Source organism: Taudactylus pleione, unplaced genomic scaffold (assembly GCF_031769625.1).
Source record: "Taudactylus pleione unplaced genomic scaffold, aTauple2 ptg000377l, whole genome shotgun sequence".
NCBI lineage: Eukaryota > Metazoa > Chordata > Amphibia > Anura > Myobatrachidae > Taudactylus > Taudactylus pleione.
This window is the reverse complement of record NW_028284778.1, coordinates 7175079-7202436: the sequence shown is the minus strand read 5'-3', so window position 1 is coordinate 7202436 and position 27358 is coordinate 7175079. Positions and strand designations below refer to the sequence as shown.

The 27358-nt window shown below is 46.0% G+C and overlaps 2 protein-coding genes across 2 annotated transcripts in view; one reads left to right on the top strand and one right to left on the bottom strand.

The window, feature by feature from the left end:
• LOC148508103 (uncharacterized) overlaps nucleotides 1–27358 on the top strand; it is an 88033-nt gene that overhangs the window by 47387 nt on the left and 13288 nt on the right. The gene's annotated exons all lie outside the window — the stretch shown is intronic.
• LOC148508100 (uncharacterized) overlaps nucleotides 156–27358 on the bottom strand; it is a 186045-nt gene continuing 158842 nt past the window's right edge. The window contains 2 exon segments of the mRNA XM_088445156.1: nucleotides 156–4575; nucleotides 4714–5319. Of these exon segments, the coding sequence (XP_088301282.1) occupies nucleotides 3800–4575; nucleotides 4714–5319 (1382 nt within the window). The 3' untranslated portion in view covers nucleotides 156–3799.

Here is a 27358-nt window from a genome sequence, read left to right as displayed (position 1 = left end):
ATATTACCTAGCACCATATATAACAAATGATAACAGAAATGCTAAGTGCGTACTGTATTTGGAGGTAAGACCATCAACTTAGATATTCATGTTACAAATAAAGAAAAAATATTCTACATTTAATTCATTTACAATATAAATAACATGTACACAATTGCAGGATTTACAAAGATGAAGAAAACAAGCTAAACAGTAGTACAATAACAACCCCCCTGAATAACTAGTACACAGAATCAATACAATATGGTTATGTATAAAGGAATAGTCTCACTTTCCTCAATCTACATTGTAACACAACATCAGACAATACTACAGCTATACAATCAAACTAACCTAAAATGTAGCTGGGCAGAAAGGATCTCAATCGATTAGAATTTTTAGTTTTCGAGATGCTGAGCTCTTTATAATTAATTATTCTATTAATCTCATATCTATCTAATATATATTTATCTCATAAATCTATTAATCTCATATATATCTATCGGTGTACTTTTTAATTTGTTACTTTTTTTTATGTATTGAGATAATTTGATGATGTGATTATGCTTATTATATTTTTTGGGGAGAACTTAGTGATAGATGCTTATGTCATTTGTTTATAAGTATTTTGTATTATAGCTTGTTTATGTGCATTTTTTGTCTTTAATTATCTTTTACACTTTATGCAAGTTTTAAGACATGTTTTTAGTAAGTATATTTGTTTTTACTGCCTAGGGGTTTGATTGTTTATGCATTTTATTTGAATAAAGAATGGTACTAAAACATCCTTGAAGCGCAACTTCTCCCAACCATCCAAGAAGAGTTTGGTGATGAACAATGCCTGTTCCAGCATGATGGAGCACCTTGCCATAAGGCAAAAGTGATAAGTAAGTGGCTCGGGGAACAAAACATTGAAATATTGGGTCCATGGCCAGGAAACTTCCCAGACCTTAATCCCATTGAGAATTTGTGATCAATCCTCAAGAGGCGGGTGGACAAAAACCCACAAATTCTGACAAACTCCAAGCATTGATTAGGCAAGAATGGGTGGCCATCAGTCAGTAGGTGGCCCAGAAGTTGATTGACAACATGCCAGGGTAAATTGCAGAGGTCTTGAAAAAGAAGGGTCAACACTGCAAATATTGCCGATTTGCATAAATGTAATTGCCGATAAAAGCCTTTGGCACTTATGAAATGCTTGTAAATTTACTTCAGTATACCATAGTAACATCTGACAAAAAGGTCTAAAATCACTAAATCAGCAAACTTTGTGAAAACCAATACTTGTGTAATTCTCAAAATTTTGGGCCACGGCTGTATATAATATATATATATATACACATACTGTATACACTGCCATGTTCAAGGTTAGATATATTAATGTAGGAAAAGCACTCACTTAAGTTAAAGCAATAAAAAGTTAGTTTATTACCACCAGACAGTATTCTGACAGGCGATTTGCTATCACATCCCAATTGTTGATGTTAAGGTCCCTTACAGACCATTTTCAAGACAACTCACCAGTATCTCACAGGATGCCAGTTTTAATAGACAGAATTTTTATTCTTTGGTCCATAAGACCTTCCAGCCCTTGGTAGCTGGTGGTGCTGCCCAGCCCTCTGGCACCCTCTTTATCATTACTGAAGAATAGTTGTAGGTTTAAGCCCATCAGTTCTTCTCTGATAAAGGCTTTTTATAACTCCAATATTCACAATATATTTAAGGTTTTGCTAACCAAAACATTCTTTACCCCCCAGCAGTTACCAGCTTTGTACCATTCCAGGTTATTCCCTGAACTTACATTAAATAAAAACTAGAAAATAGAGGTGTTTTACATCTTGTGACAGGTAGCGTATATATACAGATCGCTCAGTGTATATATATACAGATCTCTCGGTATGTATATATACACATCTCTCAGTGTATATATACCCATCTCTTGGTAATACAGATCTCTTGGTGTGTATTTATACAGATCTCTCTGTGTATATATACAGATCTCTCAGTTACTGATAATTATGAATGAGAGCAGCTGATTTCCTAGAGATCAGACAAGACTATACAGAAGATTGCTCTGCCTTTGTACAGATCATAGGACAGCAGGAGGTCCCAATTAGCTCAGTACCTGACTCTGCAGTCACATATAGTTTGCACTTGTATCATGATATAAGTGACTTTGAACAAAGCTTGATAGATGACTCCATCTCCGAAATTAAGATGAAATGTAAATTTTTATGTGTAAGTTACAATGGTGTATCACGACTACACAACATCAGGGAAGACATCCAGCATGCAACACCACCGTGGCCGGCAAAATACTCTGGGTGACCGTGGACAACACTGTAATATACAACCGGCGTGCAACATTGATGCAGCTAACATCAATAATGAGTCTTGGAGCCACAAATATCAGCATTTGTACAGTGCGACGTTCCCTTTCTTCTATGTTGTATAACAGCTGATGCCCCAATCGGGCCACATTGCTGACCCCAGGGCACAAAACTCTGCCCACCACCTGAGCTCATTACCACCACCACTGTACACAAGATCACTGGAAACGTGATGCCTGGATTAACGGGTTGAGGTTCCAACTGTATCATGCAGATGACTGGGAAAACCCCACAAGGCAATGGACACTACAAAGTAACAAAGGAAAGTCCAGGGTATTCATTGCTCTGTTATGGTGTGTGTGTGGGGGGGTTATTCTGTATTACCAGTTATTTATATAGCATATATAGATTTGGCCATTCACAACAGTCCCTGTCCCAGTAGAGCTTACAATCCATATTCTCTACCACATTAACAAACACAGAAACAATAGGGTCACCTTCTGTCAAGAGACAGATAACCTACCAGTATTTTTTTGGATTGTGGCTGGAACCAGAGTACCCAGAGGAAATGCACACAAGCATGGGATGAATATACAAACTCCACAGTTAGGGCTCTGGTGGGAATCACAGCCAAGGTCTTAGTGCTGTGAGGAAGTTCTGCTGACCATTACACAAACCATTCACCCTTGATACATCTGCAGACATCACTGACTGGCAGACACTATGTAACTATACTTGCAGATCATTTACACCCATTCAGGTCATGCATTCAGATGGAAACGGGCTCTTCCAGCACAACAAGCCATCACAAGGCTCCATAGCCGGCAGATTATGGCTGGAGGGGTTAGTGCAGACAATGCCTATCTACACAGTACTACAGAGCTTATGGTCAATGCATCATCCTATGACAGCTGTAATCCCAGAGAGCAGGACCTACGGAATTCTGCTACGGGTGTATAACAGGATAAGGAAACTGTAATAAATTCCACACATGCTTCATCTCTTCCAGTCTGGTTGATAGCACTTAATTTATATATGTGAATAGTTTTATACCATGTTAATATACTGTGTGACGGGAACTGCCCTCCATAACTCAGTGCTGTAAATACCCTGTGTTAGTAGAATCTGTACATTTCATTGTTTTTATTCCATTTACATTTAAAAAAACTAAAGCATTTTTACTATGCATGGTGGCATAGTGGTTAGAATTGTTGCCTCATGGTGCTGGGGGTGTTAGGTACTATTCCTAAGGCCCTATTTGTGTGGAGTTTATATGTTCTCTCCATTACTGATGATTACTCAGAATAGCAACTGCGCACATCCAAGATGGCTGTCTCACCTTATACAAATATGCAAAGTGTTTTGAATCCTATTTGGATAAAGGAGCTATATAAACAATGAATGTAATTAGTTATCTTAAATGTAAAGTTTTAATACATTCCCGTTTTCATGTCTACCAATTGAGGAAATTAAACTGACTTTCTGATGTCTTACAACAGCTGGTTCTCACCAGTGTGAGTTCTCTGATGTTTAATAAGATGAGATGATTGTGAAAAACATTTCCCACACTGAGAACATGGAAATGGCCTCTCACCTGTGTGAGTTCTCTGATGTTTAACAAGATCTGATTTCTGTATAAAACATTTCTCACACTCAGAACATGGAAATGGCTTCTCATGTGTGTGAGTTCTCTGATGTTTAACAAGATCTGATCTCTGTGTAAAACATTTCTCACACTCAGAACATTGAAATGGCTTCTCACCCATGTGACTTCTCTCATGTATAACAAGAGGTGATTTATGTGTATAACATTTTCCACACTCAGAACACTGAAATGGCTTCTCACCCGTGTGACTTCTCTGATGTGTAATAAGAGCTGATTTTTGTGTATAACATTTTCCACACTCAGAACATGGAAATGGTTTCTCACCTGTATGACTTATCTGATGTAGAACAAGATGTGATTTATGTGAAAAACATTCCCCACAGTCAGAGCATAGAAATGGCATCTCACCTGTGTGACTTCTCTGATGCTCAACAAGTTGAGATTTAAGTTTAAAACATTTCTCACATTCGGAACATGAATATGGTTTCTCACCTGTGTGATTTCTTTCATGTATTATCAGCTGTGATTTCTGTGTAAAACTTTTCCCACACTCAGAACATGGAAATGGTTTTTCAACTGTGTGACTTTTCTTATGTCTAGCAAGAGATGACTGGTTTGTAAAACATTTTCCACACTCAGAGCATGGAAATGGTTTCTCACCTGTGTGACTTCTCTGATGTATAATCAACTGGGATTCCTGTGTAAAACTTTTTCCACACTCAGAACATGGAAATGCTTTTTCAACTGTGTGACTTCTCTCATGTGTAACCTGTGCAAAACTTTTCAAATTCTCAAAACACGGAAATGGTTTCTCATCTGTGTGAGTTCTCTTATGTGGAACAAGAGCGGATTTATTTGTGAAATGTTTCCCACACTCAGAGCATGGAAATGGTTTCTCACCTGTGTGGACTCTTTCATGTATAGCAAGAGCTGATTTGCTGATAAAACATTTCCTACACTCAGAACATGGAAATGGTTTCTCACCTGTGTGACTTTTCTTGTGCCTAACAAGTTGTGAGCTCTGTTTAAAACATCTCCCACACTCAGAGCATGGAAATGGTTTCTCACCTGTGTGTGTTCTCTGATGTGCAACAAGATGTGATTTCTGTGAAAAGCATTTCTCACACTCAGAGCATGGAAATGGATTTTCACCTGTGTGACTTCTTTCATGTATAACAAGATCTGATTTTCGTGGGAAACATTTCCCACACTCACAACATGGAAATGGCAGCTCACCTGTGTGACTTCTCTCATGAATACCAAGACCTTGTTTGTGTGCAAAACATTTCCCACACTCAGAGCATGGATATGGTTTCTCACCTGTGTGACTTCTCTTATGTCTAACAAGATATGATTTTAGTGAAAAACATTTCCCACATTCAGAGCATGGAAATGGCCTCTCACCTTTGTGACGTCTCTCATGTCTAAGAAGATATAATTTCAGAGTGAAACATTTCCCACACTCAGAGCATGGAAATGGCCTCTCACCTGTGTGGCTTCTCTTATGTCTAACAAGATATGATTTTAGTGAAAAACATTTCCCACATTCAGAACATGGAAATGGCCTATCACCTGTGTGACTAGCTTCAGTTAGGTTATCTGTAAAACATTTCTGAAATTCAGAAGAGGACATTATTGTATCACTGCCATGATCTGTACTTTGTGAAGCAATATGAGAGTTACCAGGAGAGCATTCCTCAAGAATAGAGGGATCAGATGTTATATCTGCACTGTGAAGTGCTGGATGTATATTTAGGGTAACGTGGTTTTCTTCTGGAGACCATTGTGTGATGTTCCTATCTTCTAATTTTAAATGAGGAGACCACACGAGATGCTCCTCCAGAGTATTCCTTGTATTGGGTCCATCTAATAGAAATAAAATAGTTAACCAAGATTACCACAACAAAGGCATCATTAATCATTATTTATCTCACCCCTATTGTGCTTCGTACAACCTAATTCGGAACACTTTGGGCTGGTACCTAATAAACATAATACAGGAGAAGAAAGGATACAAGGGGAGCTTTGTTGAGTGAGGCACTATAGATCATATATTTTACTTTACCAACATTTGCATTTTATTTGTACTTGCATTAAAATGAAATCAGAACATGTTCCCACATAACATAATATATGTATATTGTAAATAATTTATTTAATCCATTTGTCCTACTATTGCAGAGACATAAAAACAGCTAAAATAAAATAATTTGTGGAAAAGTTGGGTTAGTAATTAGTGATCTAACATTGCCGTTATGTTTCAGCTCTGAAAAATCGTTTGCCGCTAGCAATAATTAATATGAACGTGTAACAGTCTCAATTAATGTAGTTATTTGTTTGATCCGTTCACGCTAGGTAGTACACGTTATTATGTGCAGCAGGCTGATATGTAATAAGCCAGTCACTGTGACACGTTATTATTATGTGCAGCAGGCTGATAAGTAATAAGCCAGTCACTGTGACACATTATTATGTGCAGCAGGCTGATATGTAATAAGCCAGTCACTGTGACACATTATGTGCAGCAGGCTGATAAGTAATAAGCCAGTCACTGTGACACGTTATTATTATGTGCAGCAGGCTGATAAGTAATAAGCCAGTCACTGTGACACATTATGTGCAGCAGGCTATGTAATATGCCAGTCACCGTGACACGTTATTATGTGCAGCAGGCTGATATGTAATAAGCCAGTCACTGTGACACGTTATTATGTGCAGCAGGCTGATATGTAATAAGCAAGTCACTGTGACACATTATGTGCAGCAGGCTATGTAATAAGCCAGTCACCGTGACACGTTATTATGTGCAGCAGGCTGATAAGTAATAAGCCAGTCACCGTGACACGTTATTATGTGCAGCAGGCTGATATGTAATAAGCCAGTCACTGTGACTGTTTAGGACAGGCCTGGTCAACCTGTTCTTCTTCAGCTGTTGTGAAACTACAAATCCCAGCATTACCTGACAGTTTTAGCATTCCCTAATAGCAAAACTGTGGCAGGGCAAGCTGGGGCTTGTAGTTTCACAACAGCAGGAGAGCCACAGTTTGGCCAGGCTTGCATTAGGGTGATAAACCAAAGATATTGAGGTGGTTGGGTGTAATATAAAGATGGGTCACTGGGGTAATTCTTCCATTTGTTCTACCTCTCAAAATATTACAGAATCATAGGACTGAGACATAGGGAGGTAAATTAATACCTAATACTGCAGGTTGAGAAACCTAGAAATGACCTAATAGCCTCTAAAGTTCAGAGTAGGTCTGACCAAGCCGACAGGCTTCGGAACCACAAAGAGACTGGAGTGAAAACTTTGTCCGGTCTGATGTCTGGGTACCTGGACCACCATTCTAGTGGATAGAAGCTAGTGTATAGTTTGCTGTAAATCGATACTCCTGTCGTTGAAAACTGGCAAACCTGCAGTAAAAAACCAAGATGGAGGAGGAGACTGAAAGTCAAGCTTGTATCCCCGAGTGATGAGATCCCGGACCCAAGCGTCCATACAAGATTCCGTCCAGACGTGCTCCCACTCAGGTGAGAGGAAAGCCTGTCAAGCACTAGGCTTGGTAGTGGACTTAACCTCATGTTGACTAGATGTTGTTGCGACTCTGCCCCGACCTCAGGAACCATGGGAAGTTGATGGTCCTCCTGTACAACCCGGAGCACTAAAGGACCGAAACGAGAATCTTGAGTAAGAACTTCTAGGGGGAGGAGCCGCAGATGGAAGATAAGAGGATTTACCCTCAGTAGCTTGAGAAATCCATTTATCTAGATCCACTGCAAGTAATACACTATCCGCGAATGGAATTGTTTTCACAGCTTTCTTCGATATTGCATCCGCCTTCAGCAGATTACAATAACAGGACGCAGTATCACACCTGCAGCTGTATAAATGGAACTGAGAGCACTGCAAACTCCTGTGCCATTTCTTTAAAAGACATGGCTCCAGGAACTGGTAGCGTCGACTACTTAAACAGCCGCAAACCCGATGGATCTACTGTAGTGGGAGTCTCACTAGATTTTCTATTTAAAGGAAAAAGATAATAGCCGCCGGGACATCTGAAATGTTTTTATCCGGATGTTCCCAAGCTGACATTTTTTGTTTCTTTAGAAAGAAATACTGTGGAGCAGGACTAGTGTCCTCCTCCTGTATCTGCAATACCTGTCGGATTGCATAAAATAAAAACCTCTATCCCATCTGACAATGTTTAGTAGTACAGGAAAAGGCCATGGTTTTGAGATCCCATGGATTTAGCTAATGGACCTCACCCAATGCCTCTTGAGCCCCTGACCCGGAAGCCCCTCTATCTTTCCGAGAAGCCACCAGCTCAGCAGAGATGCCATTGCTTAAGCCACAGCACTCTACGCGCCAAAATCACCTCCTGGAGGCGATAACCCAAATGTCATTGGACGCTTCTCCAAGGTAAGACGCAGCTTCAGCTATATGTTATGCTAACGGAATAAGCTCCTTAACAGCAGCTTATCTCTTATTCCATCAGCCAATTGGCCAAAGCTCATTTGCTTTGTTAGTGTAACCTGTGCCATCCAAGACAGCGAATCAGACATCCCTGAAGATTATTGTTCAGGATGCAATATTCACAGGTAGAACACACAAACTCCACACAGCAAGTACCACAGTGGGATCCAAAGCCACGACCCCAGCGTTGCGACACAGCAATGCCAATCACCACACCATCTGTGTTACACAATAAGGAGTTAGATGGTTGCCCCTGTGTAAACTAATCAGCACAATATTTAGAGACACCGTAGAGCCTCATGATACAAACAGACCCCACACAAACAACAGTAAAGTGTAGTGAAAAGGTCAAAATAAAAAACTGGGATACAGAGAGGCAGAAGAGAGCCACACTTGCCCTAATAGCGCTCCTAGCAGTGCCAGAAAACGCTAGGCATAGAAGGAAGTAATCACAGATACTTAAATGCTCTCCTGACCAGCCTAAACCCCACTGTGTACTTACAGTCCTGGTTAGGCTACCAGTTTCATGCAGCAGTGTTTAGATGAGTCCCTCCGTGTAATGGCCACCAGCACTTCCAGAAAAGTGCTGGGGCCACTGGGAGGAAGGAACAGGACTCCGGAGCTAAGCTCCGCCCCCTGCTTAATTTTAACTATAAGAGCGCTATGTGTTTCTAGAACTGTATGCTCAACATGTTGAGCCATAGCTAGACATATTGTCTCAGTAATTGAGTGCCATGTATTAGCTGTTTGAGCTATTTAGGCACATTAATGTCTGCCGCTTGGCTGCTCTGCTAGTCGAAGCAGCCTACTGCTGAATATACTGCCCCTTAGGATATTAACCTGGCGACCCCACTAGTCAGGGGGCCAGGTAGTACTCACGGAGCTGACTGCTGCGGTAATGACTGATGGGGGTCCCCTATGAGCGCTGCAAGCAGCAGCATGTGGGACCCCTTAAGTGGAGACGGAGGTTTCTGTAGTCGGGGATGCCCGGGAAAGTGAGTGCACATGAGAGCGGGTCCCCACCGGCAGCTCCATCGACGCAGACAGGCAGTGCAACTACTGCCTGTCTGTCCTCTGGAATCTTCTGTACTTCAGCGCAGCAGCGCTACTAACTGATTACAAAACCCTGAGGAGGAGTGTGCATACACATCCAGCTCCCCTCGGGCACAAACGAAGACTGGGCTTGAAAGGGGTTATAAAGGGGGAGGAGATAGTCACACTTCTTAAAATTTAAAGTGCCAGCTCCCACTCAGCACCGTCTGTACCCCACTGACTTGAAGCCTCCAGTGTCCCCTAGTGGATGAAGGGGGTGTATAGTAGTACTGTACAGCATATACTGTGGGTGAGGGGTATAGCACATAAGGGGGTGTATAGTAGTAATGTGTAGCATATACAGTGGATGAGGGGTATAGACATCACATAAGGGGGTGTATAGTAGTAATGTGCAGCATATACTGTGGGTGAGAGGTATAGGCAGCACATAAGGAGGTGTATAGAAATAATGTGCAGCATATACTGTGGGTGAGGGGTATAGGCTGCACATAAGGGGGTGTATAGTAGTACTGTGCAGCATATACTGTAGGTGAGGGGTACAGACAGCACATAAGGGGGTGTATAATAGTAATGTGCAGCATATACTGTGGGTGAGGGGTATAGACAGCACATAAGGGGGTGTATAGTAGTAATGTTCAGCATATACATGTGGGTGAGGGGTATAGAAAGCACATAAGGGGGTGTATAGTAGTAATGTGCAGCATATACTGTGAGTGAGGGGTATAGACAGCACATAAGGGGGTGTACAGTAGTAATGTGCAGCATATACTTTGGGTGAGGGGGTATAAGCAGCACATAAGGAGGTGTATAGTAGTAATGTGCAGCATATACTGTGGATGAGGGGTATAGACAGCACATAAGGGGGTGTATAGTTGTTCTGTGAGAGTTGTGTCTCTGGATGGGCAAACAGGATTGCAGTGACTGACATCTGTCAGTAATTGGGGTGTGGGGTGCTGCCCCCTCCCAGGTGCACTGTGTGGGTAACATTTGATCTAGGGGACTGGCGATCAACATGGCAAATGCTTTAGGCACCACTTAGTGTGATGTACCGTATTGTATTCGAACCATAACACACTATAAAGATATAGTTATAACTTCCCTGTTGTCTTGCCTTTGTGATCCATGAACTGTAATAATAAGCAGGGTTACATAACAAGTTAAGTCTCAATACCCAGGTAATTCACATCAGCACATTGCATAGAGAGTGTGGGGAGGAGACTGGTCAGATCTCTGGGCTAGTAACACACAGTGACATGATGTGAGGGGGAGAGCATAAGTCTAACATGTGAACATACAAACACTGGTTAAAAATCAAACTGAACACTGTCTTTACATTGTATGGAGAGAATATTTGATGCTCTTCTGTAATCAGTGTTTATTACTCACCTGTGCTGATATCTGTATGGATTTCTTCCTTACACTTCTGATCCCCTCTGACATACATCCCTTCTTTTCCCTCTATATTTTCTGCCTTCATATCAGTCACATACGTCTCTTCTTCTCCCTCTATATCTTCTGCCTTCATATCAGTCACAAGTGTCTCTTCATTTCCCTCTATATCTTCTACATTATTATCAGCAAGATCTTCACTCTAAATTACTCATCAAAATAAGAGATATGGTTAGAACTTACCTTTGTTATCTCTATTTCTACGAAGTCCATAGGGTCCACAGGATACCTTGGGGTATGGGCAATGGCAGTTGTCATCGGGCACCGCATAGTTAAAACTTTAGTCCCAGGATACACCGGGGCCCCCTCTCCTATACCCCGGCCCCAGGCAAAGGCACCTTCAGTTATATAACAAGCCATAGGCCAGAGGAGGAGAACAAAAGAGAGAAGGAAGCCAGGAACACACAAGTATCACATTCTCACACAGAAGGAGACAGAGAAACCGGTGACCAGAACAAAGCCCATCTGAAGCACAGCTGCGACAGGGAGGGAGTCCTGTGGACCCTATGGACTTCGTTGAAATAGAGATAACAAAGCAAGTTCTTGCCATATCTCTTATTAAAGATACCTTGGGGATGTCCCAAAGCAGACCCTTTAAGGGTGGGGACGCTCCTGTGCAGGAAGGAGAATCCGCAGCGAAAGGAAGCATCCTGAGAGGTGAAGGTATCGAAAGCATAATACCTCACAAAGGTATGGACATAAAACCACATGGATGCCTTACAAAGCTGAACACCCGAGGCGCCACGGTGAGCTGCCCATGAAGGACCCACAGACTGTGTAGAATGAGCAGTAAAAGAGGGCAGAATTGGAAGGCCCTCATGAGTGTAAGCCTCAGAGATTGTCATGCGAATTCACCTATCCAAAGTTTGCTTATTGGCTGGCCAACCCTTGTGGAAATCATAGAGGACAAACAAAGAGTACGACTTCCAAAGGGAACAGGTATGGTCCACATATATCCGGAGAGTACGTACTACATCCAAAGAGGCCTCACCTGTAGAAAGGTCTGGAGAGTTGAAGGCCGGTACTATAATTTCCTCATTAATGTGGAAACTAGAGACCACCTTAGGAAGGAAACCAGGGTGGGTCTGAAGCACCGCCCTGTCCTGGTGAAAAATCAGAAACGGAGGGCGACAAGAAAGAGCCCCCAAATCTGACACTCTTCTGGCCGAAGCAATATCCAGAAGAAACACTGCCTTAGCTGTAAGCCATTTGAGGTCCACTGAGCCCAGGGGTTCAAATGGAGGGCCCTGGAGAGCCCTAAGTACCACAGCCAAATCCCAAGGAGCCACAGGAGGGACAATGGGAGGGTGAATACGAAAGACCCCCTGAAGGAAAGTGCGGATATCAGGAAGGGGAGCAATCCTTCGCTGGAACCACACAAAGGGCAGAGACATGCACCTTCAGTGAAGCAAGGCGGAAACCAAGATCCAAACCCGCCTGTAGGAAAGACAAAACCCTGGATATCCGAAACACTTGGGGGTCGTATCCCCTGGGATGACACCATTCAAAGTATGTATGCCACACCCTGTGGTAAATCCTGGAAGAGGCAGGTTTTCATGCTCTGAGCATGGTGTTAACCACAGAGGTAGAAAAACCTTTAGACCTCAGGAGGGATGTCTCAAGAGCCACGCCGTCAAAGACAGACGACCCAGACAGGGTAAAGACAAGGACCCTGAGACAACAGGTCCGGACGTTGAGGCAACAGAAAAGGAGTGTCGATGGAGAGACTCTGCAGATCCGAGTATGAGTGATGTCTGGGCCACACTGGAGCCACCAGCAGGATAGTGCCTCCTTCTTCTTTGAACTTCCAAAGCACCTGAGGGAGAAGGGAGAACAGAGGAAAAAGGTATGCTAACAGGAAGGTCCACCTGACCGACAGAGCATCCACAAGAAGAGCCTTGTTGTCTCTTGTCCTGGACCTGAACACCGGCAGCTTGCGATTGTGTCGAGATGCCATGAGGTCTATCTCCGGAAGACCGCACTTGTGCACTAGGAGCTGAAACACATCCTGGTGAAGAGACCATTCCCCTGGATGCAAGTCATGATGGCTGAGGAAGTCCGCTTCCCAGTTGAGTACTCCTGGTATGAACACTGCCGATATGGCGGGAAGATTTCCTTCCGCCCTCGTCAGATTGAAGGACACTTCTGTCAGAGCTGCCTGACTCCTAGTTCCTCCTTGACGGTTGATGTAAGCCTCCATTGTGGCATTGTCTGTCTGAACCTGCACAGGTTTTCCGTGAAGTATATGAGTCCGGCTTGCTGTAGGACCCTGAAGACCACCCAAAGTTCCAATATGTTTATTGGTAGGGCAGATTTCTCTTCTGTCCACCTTCCCTGAAAGAAGTGTGGACCCGTCACTGCGCCACAACCCTGGAGACAGGCGTCCGTCGTCAGGAGGACCCAGTCCAGAATCCAAAATGGACGCCCCTTGGTGAGGTGACCTGTCTGAAGCCACCAATTCAGGGAAAGACGCACCTCCGGAGAGTGCACCACAGTCTGTGTCTGTAACTGATGAGAAGATCCGTCCCACCTGGAGAGGATCAATGTCTGCAGAGGCCGGGAATGAAACTGGGCATACTCTACCATGTCGAATGTCGACACCTAGGAGCCCAGTAACTGCATCGCCGAGTGAATCGACACTCTGTGACTGTGCAGGCACCTGTGTACTCGCGTCTGCAAAATAGAGATCTTGTCCTTGGTCAGGAAGATCCGCTGCTGTTGAGAGTCCAACAGTGCCCCCAGATGGAGCATCCTCTAGGAAGGAGTCAGGGAGGACTTCTTACAGTTGATCAACCAACCGTGAGTCTGCAGCACAGAGATTGTTAGCTGTAGGTGGTGGTGAAGTACCTCTAGAGACCCTGCAAACAACAGAAGCTCATCCAGGTATGGCAACAGGCAGACCCCCTGCATCCGCAGATGGGCTGTTATAATTGCCATAACTTTGGTAAATACCCTCGGTGCAGTAGAAAGGCCAATCGGTAGGGCCTGAAACTGGAAATGCTGTTGTAGGACAGCGAACCTAAGGAACCTCTGATGGGCCGAAGCAATCGGGATATGCAGGTAGGCATCCTGAATATCCAGAGACACCATAAAATCCCCAGGTTCCATAGCCAGTATAATAGACCGCAGGGTTTCCATCTTGAACCAAGGTACTCTGAGAAATTTGTTCAGGGACTTTAGGTTGAGGGTAGGCTGATATGAACCGTTTGTTTCCGGAACCAGTAAGAGGTTGGACTAGTAACCCATTCCCCTCTGACGTAACGGTACCGGTACTATAACTCCTGCTTGAAGCATAGAGCGTATTACTTTCTGGATCTCCAAGGCTCTGTCCTGGTTTGACTGAAGTCCCGTGGTGAAGAACTGATGAGGAGGCCTTCTGCGGAAAGAGGGCGTACCCGTGAGAGACCAATTCCCTTACCCATGTGTCTGTGGTGGCCTGCACCAGCACTGGGCAAATTGAAGAAGTCGGCCCCTCACCTTGGGGTCCCCCAAGGGGAGGCCTGTCCCGTCAGGCTGAGGGCTTATCATCAGACTTGGCCGCCAGATGTCTGGTGCTCCAAGCCTGTTTCTTGGGCTTGGTAACCATCTCGGCTCCTAACGGCCTAAGAAAGGACTGAACCTTAGGTTTTCCCTGAGGACGAACCCTGATGGAACCGGGGCTGTAGGGAGACAAGCACATTTTGCAGCTGCCAAAGTGTCCACGATCTTGTCCAAATCCAGACCAAACAAAACCTTTCCATTGAAGGGTAAACACTCCAACCCCTTCTTGGACTCAGCATCTGCTCTCAAGAGCATAACCATAGGAAGCGACATGACAAATGGCCGCAGCTGAAATCCTGGACGTCAAGAGGCTAACATCTAAAGCCGCCTCATATGTAGCTGAATCCCCGAGATAACCTACCAGTTCTATTTGTTCAATGGTAGCATCTAAGGGAAAAGACGCCTCCAGAGAGTTCGCCCAGCGTTCCATGGCCCTGGCCACCCAGCAGATGGCCATAGCTGGCCTGGAAGCCCCTACTGAAAGTGAATAGATAGACTTTAAACACACCTCCACCTTCCTGTACGTAACGTCAAAGAGAACATGGACGGCATGTGCAGAGTCGCACTCTTAACCAGGCGTGTCACATGAGAATCCACCTGAGGGGGGGGTCTCCCATTTAGAGAAATAATTTTCCTCAAAAGGATAATTATAAGTCAACCGTCTTTGAGGTTGGAAACGCTTTCCTGGCGATTTCCAAGCCTCCTCTAAATGATCCACCAACTGATCCACCAACTGATCAGAAAGAAGAAATATTGCAGCAGTACTTTTAACATCCTTGAAAAAGGCATGTTTGGACTTAGCTGCCGGAGGCTCCTCATCCCCAATCTCCATGACCACATGGACCGCACGTATGAGACCGTGGACATAAATTTTAGATTTAGGCTCAGCATCCCGCTGAGAGGGTTCAGCATCAGACAAGTCATGTATCTCCCCGTCGTCTGATGACATGTCGTCCTCATCATAGTGTGTGGACTGAGACAATATCAGTTGTTTCCTAGCAGGTCTAAGCGGGGATTCATCCTGCAACATTCTCTGTCAGATTCTGAACCGTGGTAGAGAAGGAGTTAACCCATATAGGCTCCGGAGACACCTGAGAAGGTGCTGGCTGTGGAGGGAGGCACTGCGCCACCATCATCTGCCGGGGGACCCCCTGTATGGGAGATTGGACTACCGCTTGCTGCGTGAACCACAGTTGGGGGAACCCGGGGGGAGCTGCCAACCGTCCCACGAGAGTATTTAAAGCTTGTGCAAAACAAGCCCAGGGAGGCTCCTGCGCAGAGAAAGGAACAGCAGGTCTAGATGAAAGGGCAGAACACGTTGTACATAAGCCTCCATTAAGTACATCTTCCTCACCTATGCCTGCTTTACATCTGGAGCAGGAAAGCAGGAGAGGGGCATCATTCTGCACAGATTCGTCACTCCCAGACATAGTTGCTGTATGTGACCCACCACACATTTAACTGTTAGGTAAATTTCCACCCTGACAGTACTGGCACCGTGAGGGCTGAGAGGAGGCAAGGTATAGGGATAGCAAAATGGCTGACAGAAAGAAAGTACAGTCAAACAGCGCTAGCATAAGTCACATACAAAGCAGAATAACCACCTGCACTAATGGCACTACACAACTACACAGACCTACAGTCTGGTAGGAAAAGTGCTACATACGCTGACCTTCTGGAGGAGAGCCAGGGGGGACCCAGGCTCCGCACCACGATGAGACCAGTGTTGTAACTCTAAATGGCTACCGGAGAGCTCAGAGGAGGAGGGCCCAGAGTAGAGATGACAGCCCGCCAGACCGCAGTGGAAAGGAGCTGTGTGCAGCGGGGGAGGAGCTTGCTGTGCTGTACAGGGAAGGCGCCCTCCCCTGGAATGCTGTTAACCCCTGGGATGCTGGAGCGTATTCCGCAACGCTGCAGCCCGATATCCCTGGTGGTCTAGTGGTAGCACAGGCTCAGTGCCTGGCTCCACACGCTGTCATCCCCAGGGAGCCCCCAACCCTGCGGACAATCGAAGACTGTGCACCAGCGGGCGCCTACCGCAGACGACCGCTGCTTACCTCGTTGATCCTCGTGCAGCCCGGCCACAGTCCCAGGCCCACGGGGGTTCCTGCTAGCGGATACCCCTAGACGCCCGCCTAGATCCCATGATCAGTACCCGCGTCTCGGCGCCAGAGGGGTGTCGAAGCAGCAGCACGGACATCCATTGGACTGTCGGCTCTGAAGATCTTCTGGGGCTGTTCTAACAGCCCGTCCATACAGTGACCCGACTCCGGCCGGGCACCTACGAAACTGAAGGTGCCTTGGCCTGGCGGCGGGGTATAGAGGAGGGGGCCCCGATGCATCCTGGGACTAAAGTTTTAACAATGCGGTGCCCGATGACAACTGCCATCGTCTATACCCCAAGGTATCCTGTGGATAGCCTATGGACCCTGCAGTAGAAATAATCAAGTCTAATTTCATTGAGAGTAAACAGTGTAATATCAGTGTATAAGACACACACAGCTTCTCTATAAATCATATAGAGAAAGTCACAATTGTATATTGGTGAGACCCTAAGTCCCACCTACCTGATCCTCCTGTGGGGTCCTGTGATTCTCCTCTGTACATTCCTGGGAATACAAAGGACGGGGACATCTCTCTGGGGTATTTCTGTTACTGGGTCCATCTGTAGGAGACACACAGTGACTGAGTACTTTGTATATATGTGATTATCAGATGATGTGCGTATATAGGGGGTACCCATACCTGCTCTCCCCTGTACAATAAATGACAGTCTCCTCTTACCCAGTGATGTGAGGGGCCGGTAATTCTCCATCATGTCCTTGTACAGACCACTGTGTTCCTCTATATACTCCCCCTCCTGCATGGAGACATAGACAGTGACATCCTGACACCTTATAGGAACCTGACACACACAATGATACAGTCATCACCCAGACACATTCCCTGGTGTTACTGTATAACGTCCCATTCCCAGCAGTCACCTCTCCAGTCATCACCCAGACACATCCCCTGGTGTTACTGTATCACGTCCCACTCCCAGCAGTCACCTCTCCAGTCAATACCCAGACACATCCCCTGGCGTTACTGTATCAGGTCCCATTCCCAGCAGTCACCTGTCCAGTCATCAACTAGACACATCCCCTGGTGTTACTGTATAATGCCCCATTCCCAGCAGTCACCTCTCCAGTCATCACCCAGACACATCCCCTGGTGTTACTGTATCATGTCCCAGTCCCAGCAGTCACCTCTCTAGTCATCACCCAGACACATCCCCTGGTGTTACTGTATAATGTCCCATTCCCAGCAGTCACCCCTCCAGTCATCACCCAGACACATCCCCTGGTGTTACTGTATAATGTTCCATTCCCAGCAGTCACCCCTCCAGTCATCACCCAGACACATCCCCTAGTGTTACTGTATAATGCCCCATTCCCAGCAGTCACCTCTCCAGTCATCACCCAGACACATCCCCTGGTGTTACTGTATAAAGTCCCATTCCCAGCAGTCACCTCTCCAGTCGTCACCCAGACACATCCCCCATTCCCAGCAGTCACCTCTCCAGTCAGCAGCTGAATGATCTTGTTGGTGAGATTGAGGATCTTCTGGTCATTGTCTCTCTCATGTATCAGTGAGTGAGGTGGAGGCACCGTAATGTGGTTGTGGGTCCTGCTCAGTCCTCCTGACACACGGGTATGGCTGCTGGGTGTCTCACACTCACCTGATGTCTTCTTCACTACTGTGTAACCCTGTGTATGTATTGTGGGAGACAGAAATATAAGGTAAAATTATATAAGTGATGTCACTGTGATACTCCCAGATCCCCTCACCTCCCCAGTCATGTCCCTGTATTATTACTATAGGTCTAAGTGATGTCACTGTGATACTCCCAGATCCCCTCACTTCCCCAGTCATGTCCCAGTATTATTACTATAGATATAAGTGATATCACTGTAACACTCCCAGATCCCCTCACCTCCCCAGTCATGTCCCTGTATTATTACTATAGATATAAGTGATATCACTGTGACACACCCAGATCCCCTCACCTCCTCAGTCATGTCCCTGTATTATTACTATAGATATAAGTGATATCACTGTGACACTCCCAGATCCCCTCACCTCCCACCTCCCCAGTCATGTCCCTATAACCAGAGCACCTGTTAGAAACCAATACAAACATGGGGAGAACATACAACATCCACACAGACAGCGCCTTGTTCAGTGCTGTGAATTAGTAATGCTGTACACTATGCATGTTGCCTATGAAAAAACACACTGACTGACCACTAATCCCCTCATTCCCAGAGCCACTGAGTTTTGGTCAGTGTTCCTTAGAAGTCCCTCAGACCCAGTTTCATAGGACTGCTCAGTGACCACCACACAGCATTGCTGGTGGTCACACCAATGGTCCTCTCGTGGCCAAGAGTCCTGGACCTCCACGAGACATACTTGATGCAATATGCCTGAGGAAGTGGACCTGATCTGTATATAGGGGGTTATACCGAGACTCCCAGGTGGCCCCCTCTATTAGTGACTTGGTAACCATGTTTGGCTTGAGCCTTCCTGGGTGAGAGGGTTAATAGCTCCCTCCCTAGATATGATGATGTTGCCCCCAGTGTTCCAGTGTTGGGGGCAGAGTAATGGGTGACTTGTTATTGTGGACCCCTTGTATGCAGATGCACTCCCTTAGGGTGTGAGTGTTTTGCAGGGGCCCCTTGAAAATGTTGCTATGGGGCCACAAAGCTCTAGTTACACCCATGGTACTGAGACACCTATTCCGGGAGCTGGAAGAGATGGAATTAGTGACCTAACACCTGTTTTCAAAGAGATAGAACTACTGCTCCAACACCTATTCCAGCAGCTGGGATGAAGGGCTTGGGTACTTAGAGCCCTATTCTTGAACCCAGAATGGATGGCTAAGGCAGTGAGGAGAAGTAAAAGGGGCAGCTATAAGGTATGGCCAAGGGTCTCGTCGCCTTATTCCAGCAGCTAAAATTGCTGGCTATTGTACACAGAGCTACTTTCTAGCACCCAGAATAGATAGCTAACATACTTAGAGCTCATTCCGCCACCCGCAACGGTTGGTTAAAGTTATCAGAGCTCTAATCCAGCACCTGGAAGGGATTGAAAATGCACTCAAAACTCCATTCTGTCACCCAGAATAGATGGCAAACATACACTAGCTCTGTATGAGCACCCACAACGGCAGGCAAGCATACTGTAGCTCCATACCGCCACCTCTTCCTGTTTATCGATTCAGCTGCATATCACTTAGTCACACTTGCAGGCAACTAATGTAAAATGGTCCAAGGGGCTCTGTGGCATAAAAAAGGGTGTGAGGAGGCTCTGGGGCATATAAAGCTGCATGTGGGGGCTCTGGGACGGCATATATTGGCATAAGGGGCTTTGAGGCATATGAAGGGGTGTGATTGGGCTCTGAGGCTTGTGAAGGGGCACAGGGAGGCTCTAAGTCATATAAAAGGGCATGAGCGGCCTTTATAGCATATAAAGTGCTGTTTTTGGTAACCCTCAGATCTGGTCGCATGGAGAAGGCACGGTAGTGGGCATGTTTCCCCACCATGTATGCAGATAGTGCTGAGGAGCAGAGCTGGCTCCATGCAGGGATTCTTGCACTCTGTCCTGAGCAGCAGCAGATTCCTATGAGGAGGCTGTAATTTCTCCTTTTGGGAAAACTGTCACACACCCTCAAATGAGGACGTGTACTGATAGCTCCACAGAGGCAGGGGGAGCTGCAGTGAGCAGAGTAGTTCAGGAGGATTCCATAGGGTAGTGGATAGATCCCCGTCCGTAGATGTACCCTGACGTCATCAGTTACTGTCCAATGTCATTCCGTACTATCCACGTGGACATAGAGGGGGAATACAAACCTGTGGCAAGTGAAGCGAGCCCCCATGACCAAAGTGTGGCAAGCAAAGTGATTCTGTGAGGGGACAATTTCTTCTTTTGGTGGCCTTTAAGGGCATGGAACCACACTTCTGCCCTCACTCCACGTCACTTCCAGATACATCTAGTGAAGGGGATGTATACATTATCGTCATACACAGTCGAGTCACATTATGACCACCTTCTACATTTGACGACGGCAGCGTGTAGCCCATGAAGTACGTCATGTGCTGTGCACTGGATTGGTGGGCCTATAAGGTGTGCATAGGCCGTCTACACACATATCACCCATTGCTGTTATGGGTAAAAGGAGCGATTTATCCGGCTTTCGTTCCAAGGGTGGCAGTATTTCTGATACAGCGCAGTTTGTGAACTCGCGTGCTGCTGTGGTTAAGGTGTATCGTGACTGGACAAATGGCACCATTGCGAATAACTAACTTGGAAACTGCGGAGCACAACGTGCCATTGATGTGAGAGGTGAACGTCGGGTACGAAGGTGCGTGAGGGCCGACCGACAAGCTACAGTGAAGCAGCTCACTGTCAAAATGAACCTGAGGGGACCACCAGACATGTGTCTAAAACAGGATTTTGGTACTTACCAATAAAACCCTTTCTCTGATTCCATAGGGGACACTGAAGGTTAAAGACAGTGCGGTATAGATGATGCTAAGTGGAGCTGGCACATTAAATTTCAAGAAGTGTGACTAGCTCCTCCTCCTATATACCTCCCTACAAGCCCCAGACTAAGAAAACTGAGCCCGAGGAGAGCTGAGAAAAAACAAATGGAAGATGAGGAGGAGAAACAAGTATACAAGAACATAAGAAAAGGTTGAAAAAACAGTAACACAACCAGAGACAGAAAACTGTTCTGTAAGAGTCATAACATAAAAAGACCCCAACCCTGGCAGGAAGGAACAGCACAGGGTGGGCGTCCAGTATCCCTTATGGGATCAGAGAAAGGGAATTATCGGTAAGTACCAAAATCCTGTTTTCTCCTTCATCCACTAGGGGACACTGGAGGCTAAAGACAGTGGGGACATCCCAGAGCTCCCATTATGGGTGGGAAAGCGCCGAGAACCCTGCAAAACAGACTGGCCATGCTGCGCTGTGGAGGCCGCAAACATGTCTAATCAATAAAAAATAATAACGACTTGCCGTCCAGACCAAGTAGCTACTTGGCAAAGAAACTCCATGGGAAATCCCCACGAGCATCAGCCCACGAGGAACCCACTTAGCGAGAGGAATAATCTGTAATTAAAAAGGAGGAAGCTCCCTAGAGGACACCATATCCATCTGTCTGAAGGTCAGAAAACTCCAGCAGGCCAGCGACTGTGTGGAGGCTGGCTAGCCAGGACAAACAGCATCATACAAAACAAATAGAATGCCTGCTATACTTATGGCTGCAGTCCTGACCACAGAAAAACGAAGAGCAACATCGAAGGGTCTAGAACGAAGGTGAATCGTGAAAGAACTGGAACCACAATCAGTTGGTTTCGCGAAAAACGAAAACACCGATGGAAAAAAATCCATAGTTGTACGGAAATCTGCTCTATCCTCATGAAAAAAACAAGTCTGGAGAATGACAGGATAGAGCTCCCAGATTTCCAACACCCTCCTGGCTGAGGCCAGGTTAAAAAGAAGTGTTACCTTCCACGAAAGGTATTGTAACTTCACCGACTCCAGAGGTTCGAACAGAGGAGATTGTAAGCAGGAAAATACGAGATCCAAAGCCCATGGAACCGTCGGAGGAACAAGGGGTGGTTGAAACCGAATTACACCATGAAGAAAAAAGGCTGTACCCTCGAACTTCTTCTGGAAGAAAACCGTCAGAGCTGAAATCTCAACTTTCAGAAAACCCAGCCGTGTTGAGAAAATAGCTTGCATAAAAAGCAGAGATCTGGCTAGTAGGGAAAACCCCTCTACATTCACACCCTGAAAACATAAGTCTCCAAAAACGGTGGTAATATTTAGAAGTAACTTCTTTCGGGATCAAAACATAGTAGGGACTACCCCGAATGGTATCCCTTTACATCCTAAGATTCAACAGCCACGCCGTCAAATGTAGCCGCTGTAAGTCTGGACAGACTAAAGGACCCCGTAGTAAGAGATGTTCTCTCAGAGGCAGTGGCCACGGATCGTTGATCAGCAGGAGACGAAGGTCGGAATACCAAGCTCCGCGAGGACAATCTGGAGTTACCAATTGAGCCCTGGCCGTCTCACCTTAGACACATTGTAGAATCTGAGGGACAAGAGGGAACAGGTAAACAAAATTGGAACTGCCACAGCGTTGACAGTGCATACCCTGTCACAACCTCCGGGTCTCTCGTTCAAGAGCAGTAGAGAGGCAGTTGATGATTTCGTCTTGATGCCATGAGGTCGACCTGTGGAAAACCCTACCGTTGGGCCAGCTGTTGAAAATCCTGCAGATGTAGTCCCTGGATGCAACTGGCCAGCTGAGGAAGTCTGCCTACCAATTTTTTACTCCCATTGCGAACTTAGACGCCCAGGTGTGCATAAGTACGCCATTGTCGTGGCTAAGTCTGACTGGACCCTGACCGCCTGTCCCCGCAACTAGTGATCTGCTGTTTAAATAGCGTAGACCACCCGCAATTCCAATATCTTTATCGGCAGACTCGCTTTCTGTGATGTCTAGCGGTCTCGGATCCTTAATTACAGCCCCCTGCCTCTCAGATGTGGTAAGAAGAGTCCAACCCACACTCCGAATCTCTTCCCTCCAGTAGGTGTACTAAGTTCAACCTTCAGTGAAGAGATATCAGAGTTCTGGAACTTAACCCTACCCTGTTGGTGAAGCAAAAGACAGGATTTGGCCAACTGAGAGAGGAGATGCTGAAACGTCCTGGAGTGAATTCATCCATAAGGAAAAGCCTTGAAAGCCGTAACCATCTTCGTAAGGAGGCGAATGGAGACATGCACCCTGACATAAGGTGTCCCTGAGCATACCCAGAAATTCTAGTGTCTGCTGGATGCAGATGAAACCTTTCAGAAAAATTAATAATCCACCCCTGATGAATGAGACTGCTGAGAGTCACTTAGTAATAGGATCCTGGCATGGGCCTTCAGCAGAAGATCGTCCAGATGAGGGATGATAGTGATCACTTGTATCCGAAGGAGAGTCCCCCTTACAGCCATGATCTTTGTGAATACCCTGGGGACTGAATAATAAGGTCTGACTCGAAGTGAGAGTTCCGAAATACGAAACGCCTAGAGAGGCGACTAGATAGGAATTCTTGATATCCCAAGATATCATGAAATAGTCGATCCTAGTCCCACACTCCCCGAGGGAAGGGACTCTGGACCTCATTCAGACCCGCTCGCAAGCACTGAGCACTCGCAAGCGGGTCGATGTTTAGGCCCTGCGCACGCACAGCGGCCGCACTGTGCAAGCCCCGGAGTGAGAGAGAAATTCTCTCGCTCCTGAGCTCACTACAAAAGGGGTGGCTGTCGATGTTGATCGACAGCTCGCCCCGTTTTGTAGACGTGGCAGGGGGTGGTTTCACAAACGGAGGCGTTCCTTAAGGAACGCCTGCCATTTTGTGGGCGGCCGCACTGACATCAGCAGTGATGTCAGTGGGGAGCTTCCTGCTCGATCAGAGCAGGAAGCTCCCTGGGGCTTGCAGTTGCCGAGGCCCAACCTTAGGGTCTCGTCGCAAGCCCGATGGTCGTGATGGTCTTGACCATCGCGACCATCAACCTGGTCGGTTGCTAAAGCTGTGGGTGGTAACCCACAGCTTAGCTAGCGACCAGGAGGCCGCACTTCAAAATACAAGCGGCCGCCCACATTCAGAACGAGCGCCTCTGAATGAGGGCCCCTATCCTTAGGAATAGATTGAGATACGACAAGTTCGAGCCGTCCAGCTTCGGAACCACCAAGTGACTGGAGTAAAACGTTTGTTCCCTGGACTGGGGACCTGGATCACCACTCTCATGGATAGAACTAGTGTATAGTTTACTGTAAAACGATACTCCTATCGTGCAACAACAATGTCTGCGCCACCTGTATTATAGTAACAATGTCTGTGCCACCTGTATTATAGTAACAACAATGTCTGCATCATATGTATTATAGTAACACCAATGTCTGCGCCATCTGTATTATAGTAACAACAATGTCTGCGCCATCTGTATTATAGTAACAACAATGTCTGCGCCGCCTGTATTATAGTAACAACAATGTCTGCGCCCCCTGTATTATAGTAACAACAATGTCTGCGCCGCCTGTATTATGGTAACAATGTCTGCGCCGCCTGTATTATAGTAACAGCAATGTCTGCACCACCTGTATTATAGTAACAACAATGTCTGCGCCACCTGTGTTATAGTAACAACAATGTCTGCGCCACCTGTGTTATAGTAACAACAATGTCTGCGCCACCTGTGTTATAGTAACAACAATGTCTGCGCCACCTGTGTTATAGTAACAACAATGTCTGCGCCTCCTGTGTTATAGTAACAACAATGTCTGCGCCTCCTGTGTTATAGTAACAACAATGTCTGCTCCACCTGTGTTATAGTAACAACAATGTCTGCGCCACCTGTGTTATAGTAACAACAATGTCTGCGCCACCTGTGTTATAGTAACAACAATGTCTGCGCCCCCTGTATTATAGTAATAACAATGTCTGCGCCCCCTGTATTATAGTAACAACAATGTCTGCGCCCCCTGTATTATAGTAACAACAATGTCTGCGCCCCCTGTATTATAGTAACAACAATGTCTGCGCCACCTGTATTATAGTAATAACAATGTCTGCGCCCCCTGTATTATAGTAATAACAATGTCTGCGCCCCCTGTATTATAGTAACAACAATGTCTGCGCCCCCTGTATTATAGTAACAACAATGTCTGCGCCCCCTGTATTATAGTAACAACAATGTCTGCGCCCCCTGTATTATAGTAACAACAATGTCTGCGCCACCTGTATTATAGTAATAACAATGTCTGCGCCACCTGTATTATAGTAACAACAATGTCTGCGCCACCTGTATTATAGTAACAACAATGTCTACACCCCCTGTATTATAGTAATAACAATGTCTGCACCCCCTGTATTATAGTAACACTAATGTCTGCACCCCCTGTATTATAGTAACACTAATGTCTGCACCACCTGTATTATAGTAATACTAATGTCTGCACCACCTGTATTATAGTAACAACAATGTCTGCGCCCCCTGTATTATAGTAACAACAATGTCTGCGCCCCCTGTATTATAGTAACAACAATGTCTGCGCCACCTGTATTATAGTAACAACAATGTCTGCGCCACCTGTATTATAGTAATAACAATGTCTGCACCCCCTGTATTATAGTACCACTAATGTCTGCACCATCTGTATTATAGTAACAACAATGTCTGCACCACCTGTATTATAGTAACAACAAGGTCTGCACCACCTGTATTATAGTAACAACAAGGTCTGCACCATCTGTATTATAGTAACAACAATGTCTGCACCACCTGTATTATAAAAATAGCACACTATATGCACTAGAGTGTAACCTACCGGCACAATAACAATACAGCACCAGAGTCTGCTCCAGCTGAACTCGGAATGTAGAACAGCAAGGTGACACTAGAGTCTGCTCTTTCTACAAAATAATAATAATAATAATAATAATAGTACTCATATTACCTGCAGTCAGAGTCAGAACAATACAATGGCTGCTCTCCGTCTCAGTCTTCTGTTCCTGTGGTGGGAATAGATCAGAGGAGGCAGAACTCAGACCAGGGGAAAATGGCCGCCGCTCCCATAATAACTATTATTAATGTATGCCGCATGACTGGTATACAAGAAAATGGCCGCCGACCCCCGCACTGAGGACATGTATGTTCACCATTATTGGAGGAGAGATTACCAGTAGGCAGGGCTGAATAAAACGGTTCCGCCCACCCGCCGTCTCTATGGCTGCAGCCATCGCCTACTCTCTGATAATGAGGTGAGTGACGTTTCGAGGAGCCAATCAGATTTAAAAAATAAATAAATAAAGCAGAGCGTAGACCTGTTAAAGTTTAACACGTGACGCTGGCGCTGCAGGCCGGGTTACATAGAGCGTTAAGAAGGTGACGTCTATGAGTCCGGCATCAGCAACCTGGTAACGGTGTCCTACTATACAGGGGAAGCGGTATGTTGTCCTACTACCTACCCTCCAACATGACCCGTTCCATTAGGTACAGAATGCTCTGCTCCTGGACTTCCCACCTACATATTGATTGCAGCCACCTGTGTTGAACTAGGTGATTGATGAGACAGGTGTTTCATCACAGGTGGTTGCAATAATCAATTAAGAGGGAAGTCCAGGAGCAGAGCATTTTGTACCTAATGGAACGGGTCATGTTGGAGGGTCTGGTACTACTATACACGGGGAGCAGGCTGTGGTGTCCTACTATACAGGGGAAGTGGCCTGTGATGTGCTACTATACAGGAGGAACAGGCTTCTGTGTCCTATTATACAGGGGGAGCGGCCTGTGGTGTCCTACTATACAGGGGGAGCGGCCTGTGGTGTCCTACTATACAGGAGGAGCGGCCTGTGATGTCCCACTATACAGGGGGAGTGGCCTGTGGTGCCCTACTATAAAGGGGAAGCAGCCTGTGGGGAGCTGCCAGCGGTGTCCATACTATACAGGGGCAGTGGGAGGGGCCTGCAGTATCCTACTATACAGGAGGAGCAGCCTGCAGGGTCCTATACAGAGGGAGTGACCTGCGGTGTCCTACTATAAAGTGGTCTCCAATGTCCTACTATACAGGGGGGCAGCCTGCGTTGTCTTACTATAAAGGGGGAGCAACCTATGGTGTCCATACTATACAGGGGGAGCAGCCTGTGGTTTCCTACTATACAGGGGGAGCAGCCTGTGGTGTCCTACTATACAGAGGGAGCAGCCTGTGGTGTCCTACTATACAGAGGGAGCAGCCTGTGATGTCATACTATACAAGGGAGAAGCCTGTTGTGCCCTATTATATAGGAGGAGCAGCCTGATGTGTCCTGCTATACAGGGGGAGAG